Source organism: Pseudophryne corroboree, chromosome 2 (genome assembly GCF_028390025.1).
Source record: "Pseudophryne corroboree isolate aPseCor3 chromosome 2, aPseCor3.hap2, whole genome shotgun sequence".
NCBI classification, from domain to species: domain Eukaryota; kingdom Metazoa; phylum Chordata; class Amphibia; order Anura; family Myobatrachidae; genus Pseudophryne; species Pseudophryne corroboree.
This window is the reverse complement of record NC_086445.1, coordinates 418,956,399-418,975,853: the sequence shown is the minus strand read 5'-3', so window position 1 is coordinate 418,975,853 and position 19,455 is coordinate 418,956,399. Positions and strand designations below refer to the sequence as shown.

Sequence of the window (19,455 nt, the reverse complement as noted above, 5' to 3'; positions counted from 1 at the left end):
TGTCAGTTCATATGCAAGCAATGTCCAGTTTGAAGATGCAGGAAGTCTTTTGTTCTCATAGAATGTGACTTTATATCTCATACATTTGTTCATATCTAATTGTTGCAGTGTGCTACAATTTACCCATAGCTATCAAATTAACACACTCATTCCTCTGATCATTTAGATACCAAGCATGACATGTTTATCTTGTTCCGTTCCAATAATACATATATATCTGATGTTAAACTCTATTATATAATACCATATTATACAAGTCTGTTGCTGGACATGTTTTATCTATGTGTAATTTATGTGTTGTATGAAATATGTGTCTGTGTGCATCTTTATGGCGTTTCTCAGTGATTGCGCCTTTTCCTTATGCTACCACCGAGAAGCGCCAGTCTGTGTGTAGTTTGTATTGTCTTTTTCCCCCCGACTTCGACAGTTATGGGGCAACTTCTCCACTGGCTCACTTCTCCGCTGTTATCACTGCTTAGTAAATGTCCCCCTAAATGTATGAACAGTCAGTGACAATTACCGTTTACAACAACAGCAGCTATCGATTTTGAAAGCCAATGCTGTCGGTGCCACCCCACACATTCATTGTCCATGGCCGTCAGAATTGACAGGGATTTTGCAGACAAAAACAATAAAGTTGATTTTTTTCAATAAGAGGCAAGTGCTGCTGGGGTATTTCTGAACGGCGAATGCACACAGTCTAAGCAAGCGCCAATCAGTGATAGTAGGTACAGCCGCAAGAAGGAGAGTTCACTTTGCCAAAGAGATGAGTTAATACTCTCCCTCTTCAGCAACACAACTAATAATACATGTTGCACATGCAAGGACATGCTTCGCCACGCTAAATTGGTAAATAACTGGAGATACTGCATATCCCCAACACGACCCTCTCCAGGAGGGACACAATGCTCTGCTTCTGAACTTTTCTCTTAATTTATTATTGCTAGAACCTGTTTTGAACAGGTTAATGGATAAGAAAGGTGTTTTATAAAGTTCGAGTTGTTATGCTATTATTGTGGGTCATTCCGAGTTGATCGCCTGCTAGCAACTTTTTGCAGTGCTGCGATCAGATAGTCGCCGCCTATGGGGGAGTGTATTTTCGCTTTGTAAGTGTGCAAACGCTTTTGCAGCCGACGACACAAAAAAGTTTTTTTTGCAGTTTCTGAGTAGCTCTGGACTTACTCAGCCTCTGTGATCACTTCAGTCTATTTGGTCCCGGAATTGATGTCAGACACCCGCCCTGCAAACACTTGGACACGCCTGCGTTTTTCCAAACACTCATAGAAAACAGTCAGTTGACACCCACAAACGCCCTCTTCCTGTCAATCACCTTGCGATCGGCTACGCGAATGGATTCTTTGTTAAATCCATCGCCCAGCATCAGTGCATCAGTAACTCTTGTTACCTGTACAACGCGCCTGCACAATGCGGTCCATACGCATGCGCAGTTTTGCAGAGATTTAACCTGATTGCAGCGCTGCAAAAAGTTGCTAGCGAGCGATCAACTCAGAATGACCCCCAATAATAGCATAACAACTTGAACTTTATATAAGCTCAGTAAGTGTTACAGGATATAAAATGCAAACCACGCTGTGACATATATGTGTCTAGGGGTTTCTGTATTACATAAACTGATGATGGGGGCACTACAGTGTGTTAATCCTATGTTTAGGGTTCTATATCGGAGGGGCTGAAGGGACCTTGTGACGTATTGAGGGGAGGAGCTACGTCACCAGGGGGAGGAGCTACGGGCGAACAGGGTACCCGAAAAGTACCCTCGCGGGCTCGCTTCGCTCGCCACGCTTCGGGCACGGTGGCTCGCTCCGCTCCGCTTCGCTCACCACCTAATTACTAAAGGTAATAGTTGGTGGCGTGGATAGTAGAGGAACTATCCTGCTGGCCTAGCTCCTCCCCCTTGCGTCGTAACTCCTCCCCCTTACGGAAAAGGTCCCTTAGCCCACTTGATTCTAGCATCTACCCTATGTTTAGTGATGGGAGAATTTGCACACTATGGGGGAAATATAAACACACATCTCAACATGACCCTCTCCAGGAGGGACAGAATGCTCTGCTCCTGGACTTCCCTCTTCATTTATGATTGCCCTCGCCTATGGTAAAAGCGAGCGATCAACTCGGAATGACCCCCATAGATCGGTGCCGCTTTCTTTAGTTAAATGCCGTTATAACGTATGGCAGCTGTGATGTTATGGCAACACGCGCAGCATACCTACTACACACTGTGGCCGTTGCAGAGTATAAGGTTCCAAATCCCAGGCCAGTACCAGCATGACTACCCGCCCAGGCCCCATCCCATGGTGGCACCGGCACAGTACGGCAGGATAACTAGAAAACAACGTGCAGAATAAACAACCGTCAGTGACTTTTCAAACAGGTCGGGACAGGTGTGAGACTATCAGACAAGGGACACCCCGGGAGGCGGGGTCGGCAGCAGCGTGTCCGTTAAGCTTTCACTCTAAACCCCGCCCCCTCATAGTCGCAGTTCTTGCCTACATAACACACTCCTCATTGCCGACTCCACCCCCAAAATGACCATTGCTTGGCAACCAAGAGGACGCTGGGAACGTCACCCAGCCAGTGCTATCACCCTGGTAACGGTCGACTACAAAACGAAGGTGAAAGCGTTATACAGTACTTACTGTACTTTCCTGTGTACACAGCTGCCCGGTACGTAGCCGCCCCACATGCACATCTTCTCTTATTATTTCATGTCGCGCTAGAAATATCAATATACTTCTATCTGTGCTAGAGTACTGGCACATATACATATAATGTACACTGGCAGACATACACGTATTGGCACACATAATACACACAGGCATACATACTGCACACTGGCGCACATACACATACTACACATTGACACACTGACACATTAGAGCACACTGGCACGCATACACATAATGCACCCCTCAGCCAGTATCCTTATTACTGTAACATGCCACCAGACACAAACAGTAGCACCCACATACAGATCCTGGGTAGTGGGTACACACAACTATCTTAGCTTTTAGAGATTTGTCAGAAGTAATTACTGCACCACGCAATATTCCTATTTTTAATGATGATAATGGGGGGTAATTCTGAGTTGATCTTAGCAGCAAGTTTTTTAGCAATTGGGCAAAACCATGTGCACTGCAGGTGTAGCAGATATAACATTTGCAGAGAGCGTTAGATTTGGGTGTGTTATTTTGTTTCTGTGCAGGGTAAATACTGGCTGCTTTATTTTTACACTGCAATTAAGATTTCAGTTTGAATACACCCCACCCAAATCTAACTCTCTCTGCACATGTTATACCTGCCCCCACTGCAGTGCACATGGTTTTGCCCAACTGCTAAAAAATTTCCTGCTGCGATCAACTTGGAATTACCCCCAATAATCGGTTTTCAGTTTATTCTGAAGGCTGCAATACCCAATGCCTGCAAAGTGCACAGTGCTTATTGAGATTTGCATCTGACCTACAGCAACACCATGCAATTTACATAATGTAGATGGCAGTTGTAAACTATGACAATATTGTATTGATTTCTGTTTTGTTTTTGTGTGTCCTTTTCAGTTGCAGCACCCATATAACAGAATAGAGCCATGGAGGAGTTGTGTGATAATGTTCTGGGAGTGAGAGTTTCCCCATGCCTTCTTCATTTCATGGATGTGTTTGTAGGGAAGACATATAAAGCCACTATCACTGTACAAAACATTAGCAATATAGTCAAAACAATCAAACTACATGGACCAAAAGATCCCCAGGTAAATCCAATATCCTAAATTTATTTTATTATTTGGTTTTGTTTTTTTATTTATTCACTTTTATACTGTTTGACACTGTTATTTATCATAATTAGCTTAATTAAAATTTTAAATAGAAAATAAAATATTCTGTGTGCATATGAAATATATAGGCGACATTTCCATTACAGGTATTTCAGTTGCAGAATTTGTACATAGTGCTTGTTGCAGGAATATGGGATATACGATGATATACGGGATATATGATGATGCATCATGTATGTAACTAAGGGGTCTATTTACTAAGCATTGGATGGAGATAAAGTCGACAGAGATAAAGTACCAGCCAATCGGCTCCTAACTGCCATGCCACAGGCTGTGTTTGAAAAATGATAGTTAAGAGCTGATTGGCTGGTACTTTATCTCCATACACTTTATCTCCATCCAAGGCTTAGTAAATAGACTCCTAAGTACTATAGCATACACATTGCCTGCTTATAATAGTGAATTCAGATATGGCAACATAAAAGAAGCAACTACAGTATGTCTTGAACAGGCTTAAGAATTTAAGGGCCCTACTCACTGGCCGACCCGCCGCCGAGCTTCCCGACGGCGGATACGGCCGACGAGCGACCCGGCGGCGGGGGGGGGGGGCAGTGACGGTGGGAGTGAAGTTTCTTCACTCCCCCCGTCACGCGGTTGCATTGAAGTGCAGGCAAATATGGACGAGATCGTCCATATTGGCCTGCATGCACAGCCGACGAGAGACCAGCGATTAACGAGCGCGGGGCCGCGCATCGTTCATCGCTGGAGTCTCCACACTGAAAGATATGAACGAGTTCTCGTTCATTTATGAACGAGATCGTTCATATCTTTCAAAAAATCGGCCAGTGTGTAGGGCCTATTAGAGTCGAGAGCAAATTTGATTGTCTTCTGTATTTGATTGCAGCAGTAATAGTTTTATTCAGTGGTTCTCAAACTTTTTGGAATCACAGCACCCTAGAGTATCAGAAATGTTTTCATGGCACCCCTAGGCCAAAAGTTTCTTATTGAGAAATGTAAAAATAAATATTAAATTAAGTAAATTGTGTTTATATGTCATCCTTAGGATTGATTGTGTGGTAAGGTTCAAGTTGCTTCTGTTTGTTCACATATTTTATAAGCCAACAGCTCCGCATTACATTGACCATAAATAATTTTAATTGGTCCTGAACCATCAACCTGGGGCACCCCTGCAAGTGTCCAGAGGCACCCCAGGGTGCCATGGCACACAGTTTGAGAACCACTGGTTTTATCATCTATTTTTCTAAACTTTATTTGTAAAAAGAATATACATGATATGCATAGAGAGGAGCAAAATACATAAGTCCAGTTACAGTGTATCATGTGCTAAAGTGTTAACAATTTGTATAATATTTGAGAAGGATGTAGCACAACGTAATGGATGTAGTCATAATGTAGACAATCAGAACATAGGCAGCGCATGTTATATTGTGAGAAATAAGCTATTTGAACCAGACTTTGTTAAAATTAATGAGTTACGCATAACCTGAAGGTTACTCAGATGGCTGATGTTAATGCAAGTGATCCAATGCTGAGTCTTCGCTTGCAGCAATAGCTGATCACATAAGCATGCAGACGGGGTCAGGGGCGGATCCAGAAGAAAATGATAGGGGGGGCACCATGGAAGGGGCAAGTACATTTGCGTGCGGCTTCGGTGCATGTGAGGTGGCGCTTCTTATACAATGCCCACAGTTGTAGCGCTCATTATGCAATGTCCACTGTACTGGTAGTGCCCCTTATATAGACCCCATAGTAGTGGTGCCCCTTTTGCAATGCCCGTATTGCCCCCAGTAGTAATGTTGCCTGTAGTAATGCCCCCAGTCATTATGCCCCCAGTGGTAATGCCCCTGCAGTTATGACCCCAGTAGTTTACCCCCACCCTTTAGTTTAGCCTCCCAGTGGTAATGCCCCCAGTAGTTCAGCCACCAGTAGTAATGCCCCCCTGTAGTTTGCCCCATTGTAGTTTAGCCCCTGTAGTTATGCCCCCTTGTAACTTAGCCTTCAGTAGTAATGCCCCCAGTAGTTTGGCCCCTGTAGTTAAGCCCCAAGTACTTTGGCCCCCCTGTAGTTTAGCCTCCAAGTAGTAATGCCCCTGTAGTTAAGCCGCCAGTAGTAATGCCCCTGTAGTTACGCCGCCAGTAGTTAGCACCTTTGTAGTTGGCCCCCAGTAATAGTCCCTCAGTAGTTTGCCCCCAGTAGATGCCACCCAGTGATAATGTCCCCCAGCAGTTTGCCCCCAGTAGATGCCCCCCAGTAATAATGTCCCCCAGCAGTTTGCCCCCAGTAGATGCATGCCCCCCAGTAATAATGTCCCCCAGCAGTTTGCCCCTGTAGATGCCCCCCAGTAATAATGTCCTCCAGTAGTTTGCCCCCAGTAGTAATGCCCCCTAGGAGTTTTCCCCCAATAGATGACCCCCCAGTAGTAATGCCACCAGTAGATGCCCCCCAGTAATAATGCCCCCAGTAGATGGCCCCCAGTAAAAATGTCCCCCAGTAGCTGCCCCCAATAGATGACCCCCAGTAATAATGACCCCTACGAGTTTGCCCCAATAGATGACCCCCCTGTAGTAATGCCCCCAGTAGATGGCCCCCAGTAAAAATGTCCCCCAGTAGCTGCCCCCAATAGATGACCCCCCAGTAGTAATGCCTCCAGTAGATTCCCCCCAGTAATAATGCCCCCAGTAGCTGCCCCCAATAGATGACCCCCAGTAATAATGACCCCTACGAGTTTGCCCCAATAGATGACCCCCCTGTAGTAATGCCCCCAGTAGATGGCCCCCAGTAAAAATGTCCCCCAGTAGCTGCCCCCAATAGATGACCCCTCAGTAGTGATGCCTCCCAGTTATAATGCCCCTTGTTGATGCCCCCCCAGTAGTAATGTCAGGGGCAAACGCAGGATTTATTTAGGGGGGTTTCCGTGGGTGTGTATGTGTGTATATATATATATATGTATATATATATATATATATACACACACACACACACACACACACACACACACACACACACACACACACACATACACACAGTATATGTATCTATATATACCGTATATATAGTGTGACAAGAACACTGGGATAGTGTTTGAGGGCAGGTATATTTGTCCCAGGTTCTTGTCTTACATGTTTTAGAAAATGTTAACTTCTAGGAAAAATGCTTTTTGTTTTGTCTGAACCTTTTCAGTTTGCTGTAAAAGCTGGGTAAAGGCTCTGAGAGAGAGATAAGGCGAGTTCTAGACATTGGGCCCAGTTCGGGTCTTTGGCCTCACAGAGGGCTAATCAGGGTTTCAGCTGTGTAAGAGTGATATAGTGCTTCTAACCTGATTAGTATGGGCAGACTGCCTGGGAAGGCTGCAGGATCTGTGTGTGAGAGACACGCTTTCTGATGCAAGTAAGCTATACAGTATGTACTGAAGAACTCTGTGTTTTGTTTAGTGACAGTTAGGAACATCTTATGTTTAGTTAGTGCCGGACAGGCAAGGTATTTTTATTTTGGGGTTTGTTTTATTTTCTGTTTCAATAAAACTGGCCGGGGTCAGTTGTACCAGAAACTGGACTTGTGTTGTTCCTCAGCTGCTGCGTGCTGCCATATTCCCCAGGAAAAGGCACCTTGCACCCCTACAGTGTTACAACTTGGTGGAGAATGCGAGCAGGCCGTTCTGCGCATAAGTGAAAGCAGCAGCTTTGTGAGGCCTGCAGAAAACGGTGGTTTATGCAGATACAGCCCAGTGTGAAGTTACTGAGACTCACCCCTGAGGGTTTGATATATGTCCTGGGTGAAAGCAGCTGCAAAGCCGCCTGAAAAATCTGTTGACATGGAGGATCTGCTTAAAGCCTTGCTGCAAGCTACAGCGGCTCAGCAGGAGGCCAACCGACAGCAGCAGGTGGCAATGGAGGAAAATTGGAGACTACAGCGTCAGGATAGAGAGGCCTTAGCAGAAGTGGTGCAGAGACTTGCAGCTCGGGTTGGAGATGTGGCCGTCAGTGCTCCAACCAGCTCTAGTTCTATACGAGCCAGTCACTTCCTGCAGAAAATGACAGAGGCTGATGATGTGGAGGCCTATCTGACCACGTTTGAAAGGACTGCCGAGCGTGAGAACTGGCCGAAAGCACAGTGGGCCAGTCTGCTGGCACCTTTCCTGTCAGGTGAGCCCCAAAAAGCTTACTTTGATTTAAGCCCTGCTGAGGCTCGGGACTATGATAAACTAAAGACTGAGATCCTGACCCGCCTGGGAGTCACGCTGTCAGTACGAGCACAACGGGTGCACCGTTGGCTGTACGCCATGGAGAAGCCTCCACGCTCCCAGATGCACGACCTTATTCAGCTAACAAAAAAATGGCTGCAGCCAGAGACATTAACTGGTCCCCAGATGGTGGAAAGAGTCGTCATGGACCGCTACTTGAGATCTTTGCCCCTGGTCCTGCGCAAGTGGGTGAGCCATGGAAACCCGGGTACTGCTGACCAATTAGTGGACATGGTAGAGAGGTATTTGGCAGCAGAGGAACTACTGATGACCACCCAGCAACCCATAGATCCTCGACAGCGCCCTTCAGTAAAGACTGGTAAGACTGTTCCGTGGGAAAACGTTGCTGGGCGGTTAAGAGAACGCAAGGCTGGAGAGACTGTAAACACTGGCCCTGGAAACAGGCCAATGGGGCTAGAACGGTCTATGCTGCCCAAATGGGTTGATAATCGTGTGGTTAAATGTTTTAGGTGTGGTATGCCAGGTCATGTTATTGCCAATTGCCCAGTCACGCAAGAACCCATGCAATGTGATGCTGCCTTTGAATGTCGCAGAATGTCTTTCTTTGCTAGGTTAGCCTGTACTGTGGTACCTTCACCTGAGCTGGAAAAATAAATGTGTGATGTGTTCTTAGAAGGTAACCGGGTAGAGGCCTTGCTAGATTCAGGAAGTTTAGTTACCCTCGTGAAAGCTGGGTTAGTGAACCCCTTAAAGGTCCAGCAAATACCTATTGGGGTAACTTGCATACATGGGGATACCCAATATTATGCCACTGCTGAGGTGAATATAGAAACTTGTTGTGGGTCAGCAATGGTTAAAGTGGGACTGGTCCCTACCTTGGTGCATGAGGCCATAATAGGGAGGGATTTTCCTCATTTTTGGAAACTGTGGGAATCACGGTTATCAACAGATGTGAGAAGTAAAAAGCCAGTTGATAATACCGGTGATTTTTTGGATGTACGTGGGTCTTCGGAACTTTCTGGCCCTTTGCCTTTTGCTAGTTTGGCTGGGGAAGTGACAGATGGGGAGTCCAGTGAGGACCCTCTTGCCGGGAACAGAGACATAGTAGTTAGAACTGAAAGCGTGCCTGACCTGGAGGTAAAGAAGGATCTGTTTGCGTCTGAACAGTTAAAGGATCCTACCTTAATAAAGGCTAGAGAGAATGTTAAGATTGTTAATGGGGAACCTGTGGTACCAGGTGACAGGGTTACGTATCCCCACATGGCCATCTGTAATGAGCTCTTGTACCACATTGTCAAAAGGGGTGAGGATGTGGTGGAACAGCTGGTAGTTCCCCAGCCTTATCGGAGAACGGTACTAGATTTAGCTCATAGTCACGTTACCGCAGGACATTTAGGGGCAGAAAAAACCACTGAAAGAGTTTTACAAAGGTTCTTTTGGCCAGGGGTTTATAAAGAAGTGTCTGAATATTGTTCTTCCTGTCCTGAATGCCAGTATCATGCCCCTAGACCCCATTTCAGGAGCCCACTAGTTCCCATGCCTATTATAGAGGTCCCGTTTGACAGAATAGCCATGGATCTCGTGGGGCCCTTGTTAAAGTCTGCTCGGGGCCATCAGTATATCCTGGTAATTATGGACTATGCCACTCGATATCCTGAGGCTGTCCCTTTACGCACTATCACAACCAAGGCGATAGCTAGGGAGCTGGTGCAGGTATTTAGTAGAGTGGGAATACCAAAAGAAATTTTGACTGACCAAGGTACTCCATTTATGTCAAGGATCATGAAAGAATTGTGCAAGTTATTTAAGCTCACTCACCTCAGGACGTCCATCTACCATCCCCAAACTGACGGGTTGGTGGAAAGGTTTAATAAAACATTAAAAAGTATGTTAAAAAAGGTTGTTGAGAGAGATGGGAAAAACTGGGATTGTTTGTTGCCCTACTTGTTAATGGCCATCAGAGAAGTTCCTCAGTCCTCTACGGGGTTTTCTCCATTTGATTTGTTGTATGGTAGACACCCCAGAGGGCTGTTGGATGTTGCCAAAGAGACGTGGGAAGGACAGCCCACTCCTTATAGAAGCGTTATTGAGCATGTAACACAAATGCAGGATAGGATTGCAGCCGTGGTACCTGTTGTCAGAGAGCACATGGAACAGGCCCAAAGTGCTCAACAGAGGGTCTATAACCGGAGTGCCAAGATACGGGAATTTGCTCCTGGAGATAGAGTTCTTGTTTTGGTACCCACTGTGGAAAGCAAATTCCTAGCTAAATGGCAGGGTCCATTTGAGATTAGGGAAAAAGTGAATGAGGTTAATTACAAAGTATACCAGCCGGGAAAGAGAAAACCCGAACAGATCTACCATGTTAACTTAATCAAACCCTGGAAAGATAGGTTGTCTCTGTCAGCGGAGCCTTGCCCTTCGGTGTCTTCACCCCGGTTGCTTCCCGCAGTGAAGGTGTCAGAGACATTATCAGCTGATCAGAACAATCAGGTTAAAGAATTTCTCATCCAAAATAGGGAGGTATTTTCAGAGCTGCCTGGCCGAACGACCATAATAAAACATGACATTGTCACAGAACCAGGGGTCAGGGTTCATTTAAAGCCATATAGGATTCCTGAAGCTCAGCGAGAAGCTATTTCTAAGGAAGTTAAAACCATGTTAGAACTTGGAGTCATAGAGGAGTCTAACAGTGAGTGGTCCAGTCCCATAGTGCTCATCCCGAAGCCCGACGGTAGCATACGCTTCTGTAATGACTTTCGTAAGTTAAATGAGGTGTCCAAGTTTGACGCATACCCCATGCCCCGTGTGGATGAGCTTGTAGAAAGGCTGGGAACAGCCAGGTTTCTCACCACATTGGACCTGACCAAAGGTTACTGGCAAATACCTTTATCTGATAGCGCCAAAGAAAAAACAGCCTTTTCGGTTCCGGAGGGGCTGTACCAGTATAAGATGTTACCCTTTGGGTTGCATGGGGCTCCAGCAACCTTTCAACGGGCGATGGATAAAATTTTGAGGCCCCATAGAAAATATGCAGCTGCCTATTTGGATGATGTGGTAATTCACAGTACAGACTGGGGTTTACATTTGGTTAAAGTACAAGCAGTACTGGACTCAATCAGAGAGGCAGGGTTAACTGCTAACCCAAAGAAGTGCTGCCTCGCAATGGAGGAGGTCAAATACTTGGGCTTCACCATAGGCAGAGGTCTGATTAGGCCCCAATTGAATAAAGTTGATGCTATTCAAAACTGGCCTCGTCCAGTGAATAAAAAACAGGTAAGGGCTTTTTTGGGAATTACTGGGTACTATAGACGGTTTATTCCTAATTTTGCGACCACAGCGGTGCCGTTGTCAGACCTTACCAAAGGGAAGCAGTCAAATGTGGTGAAATGGAACCCTGATGCAGAAAAGGCGTTCCAAGCGTTAAAAGTGGCTTTGTGTTCACAACCGGTGTTGATAACACCAGATTTTTCAAAAGAATTTGTGGTACAGACAGATGCCTCAGAGGTAGGGATAGGTGCTGTGCTGTCCCAAACCAGAGATGGGGACGAACACCCTATCATTTATTTGAGTAGGAAACTCAATGAGCATGAAAAAAGGTATGCCATTGTGGAAAAGGAGGCTTTGGCCATTAAGTGGGCACTAGATACCTTGAGATATTACCTCTTGGGTAGACAATTCAGACTAGTGACAGACCATGCCCCTTTAAAATGGATGTATGTAAATAGAGGCAAGAATGCTCATGTAACTAGATGGTTTCTAGCGTTGCAGGACTTTAAGTTTACTGTCGAACATAGACCGGGAACACAATTGGCCAACGCAGATGCATTGTCTCGCATCTTCTGTTTGGGGGCTACAAGTGTTCCGGCCCCTAGGTCGAAACAGGGGAGGGGGATATGTGACAAGAACACTGGGATAGTGTTTGAGGGCAGGTATATTTGTCCCAGGTTCTTGTCTTACATGTTTTAGAAAATGTTAACTTCTAGGAAAAATGCTTTTTGTTTTGTCTGAACCTTTTCAGTTTGCTGTAAAAGCTGGGTAAAGGCTCTGAGAGAGAGATAAGGCGAGTTCTAGACATTGGGCCCAGTTCGGGTCTTTGGCCTCACAGAGGGCTAATCAGGGTTTCAGCTGTGTAAGAGTGATATAGTGCTTCTAACCTGATTAGTATGGGCAGACTGCCTGGGAAGGCTGCAGGATCTGTGTGTGAGAGACACGCTTTCTGATGCAAGTAAGCTATACAGTATGTACTGAAGAACTCTGTGTTTTGTTTAGTGACAGTTAGGAACATCTTATGTTTAGTTAGTGCCGGACAGGCAAGGTATTTTTATTTTGGGGTTTGTTTTATTTTCTGTTTCAATAAAACTGGCCGGGGTCAGTTGTACCAGAAACTGGACTTGTGTTGTTCCTCAGCTGCTGCGTGCTGCCATATTCCCCAGGAAAAGGCACCTTGCACCCCTACAGTGTTACAATAGACACATCTATATATATATATATATATATATATATAGATATATATACACACACACACACACACACACACACACACACACACACACACACACACATACCACACACATTCATACATACACAAATACACATACAGAACACATACAGTAAATACATACATATGTAGGGATCATATTATACACACATTTCATATACAGTATTGGTGGTATACTGTACATACCACCAGCGGCTGGGAGCAGTGGGAGGCGGGAGAAGACTGGCGGCCAGTGGCGGGCCAGTGAGGTGGGAGAGAGCTGCTGCAGCTGAGCATGCGCAGCCAGCAGCTCTCCCCGGACTTTGTCTATACAGAGAGCTACTATACGTAGCTCTCTGCTGCAGTAGCTCCATGGTAGCGGTCGCGATCGCGGCTTTTGCTGAGACGGAGACACTGCTGTCTCCGTCTTACAAATAAGGCCACAAATGACAGGGGGGGCACGGGCCCGAGTGCCCCCCCCCCCCTGGATCCGCCACTGGACGGGGTCTATTAACCCAAGACATCTCCTGCTGTATTAGCATATTTTCACTTTGCAGACTGTGTCCAAAGATGCAACAGCGATGCGAACTGCGTCCATATCTGAATCACTCCCATTGCCACCAGATTTGGTGCCTGCATAAATCTAAGGTCACTGCAGTGGCGCACCCAGGGGGGGTTTCCGGGCACCCAGAAACCCCCCTCCACCCAAAAAAAAAAACTTTTTTTTTTTTTTTTTAGCTGCATGAGATTATTAATGGCTGTCTAGCGTCCTCTGCAGCCTGCTGTCTTCCTGGTGGCACTTGTAAGTGCTTAATAAAAGTTTACTTTGTTTTAATTATAGTACATATATATCCATGTACATACATATATACACACATGTACATACATATAAACACACACACACACACACACACACACACACACACACACACATATATGATATATATACATGCGTATATACGTGTACTGTGTATATAAATATATATATATATATATATATATATATATATACATACATGTTTAATATGGTATATGGGAGGCCTATTGTGTTTCTTTGTGCTTGCTGACGATGAGTATACGTTGAGCCTTGTATCTTCATTCATACATATGGAGTAAATATTGCACTTTGACTAAACTACAGTGTGCTGGTCCTGTCTATACTAGTGACTCTTTTGCGGGATGGACATGTGATGCTATATATATATATGTGTGTGTGTATATATGGTATATATATATATATATATATATATATGTGTGTGTAGATAGAGATATATATATATATATATATATATATATAAATACACACACACAGACACACTACTTTTACGGACCCAGCATATACTGGGTCACCTCAGTCCCCACCCCCGTGCTTGGCTCCACCCAGTTCTGGAAACCTTCCCATGCAAATCCTGCGTTTGCCACTGCACTGATAACAGAATTTATATGCATTTTCTTGATCACACTCAAATCAGGTACTGGCTAATTATTAGTGATATGGTTACGGCTAAAACCAAGTTGGAGAAAGGACCTCTGACGTCACCAGGGGGAGGAGCCATGTAACCAGGGAGAGAAGCCATGCTCGAACAGGTTACCCGAAATGTACCCTCGTGGGCTCGCTTCGCTCACCACGCTTAGGGTTACTAAAGGGAGTAGTTGGTGGCGTGGATAGTATAAGAACTATCCCACTGTCCTAGCTCCTCCCCCTGATGTTAGAGGTCCTTTCTCCAACTTGATTTTAGCATCTACCTTAGTGATATCCCATTTTCTGCTTCCTTCTTATGTCAAATGAAGATTTCTCTGACGTCCTAGTGGATGCTGGGTACTCCGTAAGGACCATGGAGAATAGACGGGCTCCGCAGGAGACTGGGCACTCTAAAAGAAAGATTAGGTACTATCTGGTGTGCACTGGCTCCTCCCTCTATGCCCCTCCTCCAGACCTCAGTTAGAATCTGTGCCCGGCCCGAGCTGGTTGCACACTAGGGGCTCTCCTGAGCTTCTAGAAAAAGAAAGTATTTGTTAGGTTTTTTATTTTCAGTGAGATCTGCTGGCAACAGACTCACTGCTACGAGGGACTGAGGGGAGAGAAGCGAACCTACCTGCTTGCAGCTAGCATGGGCTTCTAAGGCTACTGGACACCATTAGCTCCAGAGGGATCGAACACAGGGCCCGACCTCGATCGTCCGGTCCCGGAGCCGCGCCGCCGTCCCCCTTGCAGAGCCAGAAGACAGAAGAGAATCCTGAAAATCGGCGGCTGAAGACTTCGGTCTTCATTAAGGTAGCGCACAGCACTGCAGCTATGCGCCATTGCTCCCTATGCACACCACACACTCCGGTCACTAATGGGTGCAGGGCGCTGGGGGGGGGGGGGGGGGGGCGCCCTGGGCAGCAATTAGAGTACCTTACATGGCTAATTGACACATAATACAGCTTTTAAGCTGTATATGTGCATAATCCCCCGCCATTATACAGATAAAAAAGCGGGAGAAGTCCGCAGAGAAGGGGGCGGGGCTATCTTCCTCAGCACACCGGCGCCATTTTCTCTTCACAGCTCCACTGGAAGACAGCTCCCCAGGCTCTCCCCTGCAGTTTCCAGGCTTCAAGGGTAAAAAAGAGAGGGGGGGCACTAAATTTAGGCGCAAACTATATATAAAAGCAGCTATAGGGAAAATCGCTTTTGTTAGTGTAAATCCCTGATTATATAGCGCTGTGGTGTGTGCTGGCATACTCTCTCTCTGTCTCCCCAAAGGACTTTGTGGGGTCCTGTCCTCAGTCAGAGCATTCCCTGTGTGTGTGCGGTGTGTCGGTACGGCTGTGTCGACATGTTTGATGAGGAGGGTTATGTGGAGGCGGAGCAGGAGCCGATAAGTGTGATGTCGCCCCCTGCGGGGCCGACACCGGAGTGGATGGATATGTGGAAGGTTTTAACCGACAGTGTCAACTCCTTACATAAAAGGTTTGACGACGTGACAGCCATGGGACAGTCGGCATCTCAGCCCGCACCTGCCCAGGCGTCTCAGAGGCCATCAGGGGCTCAAAAACGCCCGCTGACTCAGATGGCAGACACAGATGTCGACACGGAGTCTGACTCCAGTGTCGACGAGGATGAGATAAATGTACAGTCCACAAGAGCCATCCGATGTATGATTACGGCTATGAAAGATGTTTTACACATTGCTGACATAAACCCGGTTACCACAAAAAAGGGTATTATGTTTGGGGAGAAAAAGCAGCCAGTGACTTTTCCCCCATCTGATGAGTTGAATGAACTGTGTGAAGAAGCGTGGTGTTCCCCTGATAAGAAACTAGTAATTTCTAAGAGGTTACTGACGGCGTACCCTTTCCCGCCAACGGATAGGTTACGCTGGGAGACATCCCCTAGGGTGGACAAGGCGCTCACACGCTTATCAAAAAAGGTGGCACTGCCGTCTCAGGATACGGCCGCCTTAAAGGAGCCTGCAGATAGAAAGCAGGAGGCTATCCTGAAGTCTGTGTATACACACTCAGGTACTATACTGAGACCTGCTATTGCTTCAGCATGGATGTGTAGTGCTGTAGCAGCATGGTCTGATTCCCTGTCAGATAACATTGATTCCCTTGACAGAGATACTATTTTGCTAACTATAGAGCATATTAAAGACGTAGTCTTATATATGAGAGATGCACAGAGGGACATTTGCCGGCTGGCATCTAGAATTAATGCATTGTCCATTTCTGCCAGGAGAGTATTATGGACTCGGCAGTGGACAGGTGATGCTGATTCTAAAAGGCACATGGAAGTTTTGCCTTATAAGGGTGAGGAACTGTTTGGGGACGGTCTCTCGGACCTCGTGTCCACAGCAACAGCTGGGAAGTCGACTTTTTTTTACCTCAGGTTCCCTCACAGCCTAAGAAAGCACCGTATTATCAAGTACAGTCCTTTCGGCCTCAGAAAGGCAAGCGGGTAAGAGGCGCGTCCTTTCTGCCCAGAGGCAGGGGTAGAGGGAAAAAGCTGCATCAGACAGCCAGTTCCCAGGAACAAATATCCTCCCCTGCTTCCACTAAGTCCACCGCATGACGCTGGGGCTCCACAGGTGGAGCCAGGTGCGGTGAGGGCCCGTCTCCGGAACTTCAGCTACCAGTGGGTTCGCTCACGGGTGGATCTCTGGGTTCTACAGGTATCTCAGGGATACAAGATGGAGTTCGAGACGTCTCCCCCTCGCCGTTACCTCAAATCAGCCTTGCCTGCTACTCCAAATCAAAGGGAGGTAGTACTGGCGGCAATTCACAAGCCGTACCTCCAGCAGGTGATAATCAAAGTTCCTCTCCTTCCACAGTGACGAGGTTACTATTCCACAATGTTTGTGATACCGAAACCAGACGGTTCGGTGAGACCCATTCTAAATTTGAAATCCTTGAACACTTATATAAGGAAGTTCAAGTTCAAAATAGAATCGCTCAGGGCGGTTATTGCAAGCCTGGAAGAGGGGGATTTTATGGTGTCACTGGACATCATGGAGGCTTACCTAAATGTCCCCATTTACCCACCTCACCAGGAGTACCTCAAGGTTGTGGTACAGAGCTGCCATTACCAATTCCAGACGTTGCCGTTTGGTATGTCCACGGCACCGAGGGTGTGTACCAAGGTAATGGCCGAAATGATGATACTCCTTCGAAAGACGGGAGTTATAATTATCCCGTACTTGGACGATCTCCTTATAAAGGAGAGGTCCAAGGAGCAGTTGTTGATCGGTGTAGCACTATCTCAGGAAGTGTTACAACAGCACGGCTGGATTCTGAATATCCCAAAGTCGCAGCTGATTCCTACAACGCGTCTGCTGATATTGGGCATGTTTCTGGACACAGAACAGAAGAAGGTGTTTCTCCCGGAGGAGAAGGCCAAGGAGTTGTCATCTCTGGTCAGAGACCTCCTGAAACCACAACAGGTGTCGGTGCATCATTGCACGCAAGTCCTGGGAAAGATGGTAGCTTCTTACGAAGCAATTCCCTTCGGCAGGTTCCATGCAAGGAACTTTCAGTGGGACCTGTTAGTCAAGTGAGGATCGCATCTTCAGATGCATCGGCTGATCACCCTGTCCCCGAGGGCCAGGGTGTCTCTGCTGTGGTGGCTGCAGAGTGCTCATCTTCTCGAGGGCCGCAGATTCGGCATTCAGGACTGGGTCCTGGTGACCACGGATGCAAGCCTCCGAGGTTGGGGAGCAGTCACTCAGGGAAGAAACTTCCAAGGACAATGGTCGAGTCAGGAGACTTCCCTACAAGGCGGCACAAGAAGCAGGATGGCGTTGGCAGAAGCCACAAGGATTCTCCGATGGGCGGAGAATCACGTGCTAACACTGTCAGCAGTGTTCATTCCGGGTGTGGAAAACTAGGAAGCAGACTTCCTCAGCAGGCACGACCTCCACCCGGGAGAGTGGGGACTTCTTTCAGAAGTCTTCACGCAGATTGTAGACCGTTGGGAACGGCCACAGGTGGACATGATGGCGTCCCGCCTCAACAAAAAGCTAAAAAAGTATTGCGCCAGGTCAAGAGACCCTCAGGCGATAGCTGTGGACGCACACTAGTGTCACCGTGGGTGTACCAGTCGGTTTATGTGTTCCCTCCTCTTCCTCTCATACCCAAGGTACGGAGGATAGTAAGTAAGAAAGGAGTAAGAACTATATTCGTAGTTCCGGATGGGCCAAGAAGAACTTGGTGCCCAGAACTACAAGAAATGATCTCGGAGAACCCATGGCCTCTGTCTCTCAGACAGGACCTGTTACTGCAGGGGCCCTGTCTGTTCCAAGACTTACCGCGGCTGCGTTTGAAGGCTTGGCGGTTGAACGTTGGATCCTAACGGAAAAGGGCGTTCCAGATGAAGTGATTCCTACGCTGTTAAAGGCTAGGAAAGACGCTGCCTGAAGTTCAGACGTTGTTAAGGGAGTGCTGCATATTCAGCCCCTTTTTTGTGCCTCCAGTGGCACCTTGGGATATCAACGTAGTGTTGGATTTCCTAAAATCACATTGTTTTGAGCCACTTCAGACCGTGGAGTTGAAGTATCTCACGTGAAAAGTGGTCATGCTTTTGGCCTTGGCTTCGGCTAGGCAGGTGTCAGAATGGGCGGCTTTGTCATGTAAAAGCCCTTATCTGATCTTCCATATGGACAGGGCAGAATTGAGGACTCGTGCCCAATTTCTCCCTAAGGTGGTATCAGCGTTTCTTTTGAACCAACCTATTGTGGTGCCTGCGGCTACTCGGGACTTGGAGGATTCCAAGTTGCTGGACGTAGTCCGGGCCCTGAAAATCTATGTTTCCAGGACGGCTAGAGTCAGAAAAACTGACTTGCTGTTTATCCTGCATGCACCCAACAAGCTGGGTGCTCCTGCTTCTAAGCAGACTATTGCTCGCTGGATCTGTAGCACGATTCAACTTGCACATTCTGCGGCTGGACTGCCGCATCCTAAATCAGTAAAAGCCCATTCCACGAGGAAGGGGGCTCTTCTTGGGCGGCTGCCTAAGGGGTCTCGGCATTACAACTTTGCCGAGCTGCTACCTGGTCGGGGTCAAACACGTTTGCAAACTTCTACAAGTTTGATACCCTGGCTGAGGAGGACCTTGAGTTTGCTCATGCGGTGCTGCAGAGTCATCCGCACTCTCCCGCCCGTTTGGGAGCTTTGGTATAATCCCCATGGTCCTTACGGAGTACCCAGCATCCACTAGGACGTCAGAGAAAATAAGAATTTACTCACCGGTAATTCTATTTCTCGTAGTCCGTAGTGGATGCTGGGAGCCCGTCCCAAGTGCGGATTTTCTGCAATACTTGTATATAGTTATTGCTTAACTAAAGGGTTATTGTTATGAGCCATCTGTTCAGTGAGGCTCAGTTGTTATTCATACTGTTAACTGGGTATAGTTATCACGAGTTGTACGGTGTGATTGGTGTGGCTGGTATGAGTCTTACCCGGGATTCCAAATCCTTTCCTTGTAGT

The 19,455-nt window shown here is 46.8% G+C and overlaps 1 protein-coding gene across 6 annotated transcripts in view; it reads left to right on the top strand.

Moving 5' to 3' along the window:
• Positions 1–2,253: 2,253 nt before the first annotated feature.
• Positions 2,254–19,455, top strand: part of CFAP47 (cilia and flagella associated protein 47) — a 1,065,013-nt gene continuing 1,047,811 nt past the window's right edge. For 3 of the 6 annotated variants that reach the window (XM_063953488.1, XM_063953489.1, XM_063953486.1), the window contains exons 1-2: positions 2,430–2,685; positions 3,576–3,766. In XM_063953488.1, the coding sequence (XP_063809558.1) occupies positions 3,605–3,766 (162 nt within the window). In that variant the 5' untranslated portion in view covers positions 2,430–2,685; positions 3,576–3,604. Of the gene's footprint in view, positions 2,393–2,425; positions 2,686–3,575; positions 3,767–19,455 lie in introns of those variants that run through there. The other 3 variants (XM_063953491.1, XM_063953490.1, XM_063953487.1) reach the window with 2 other exon arrangements.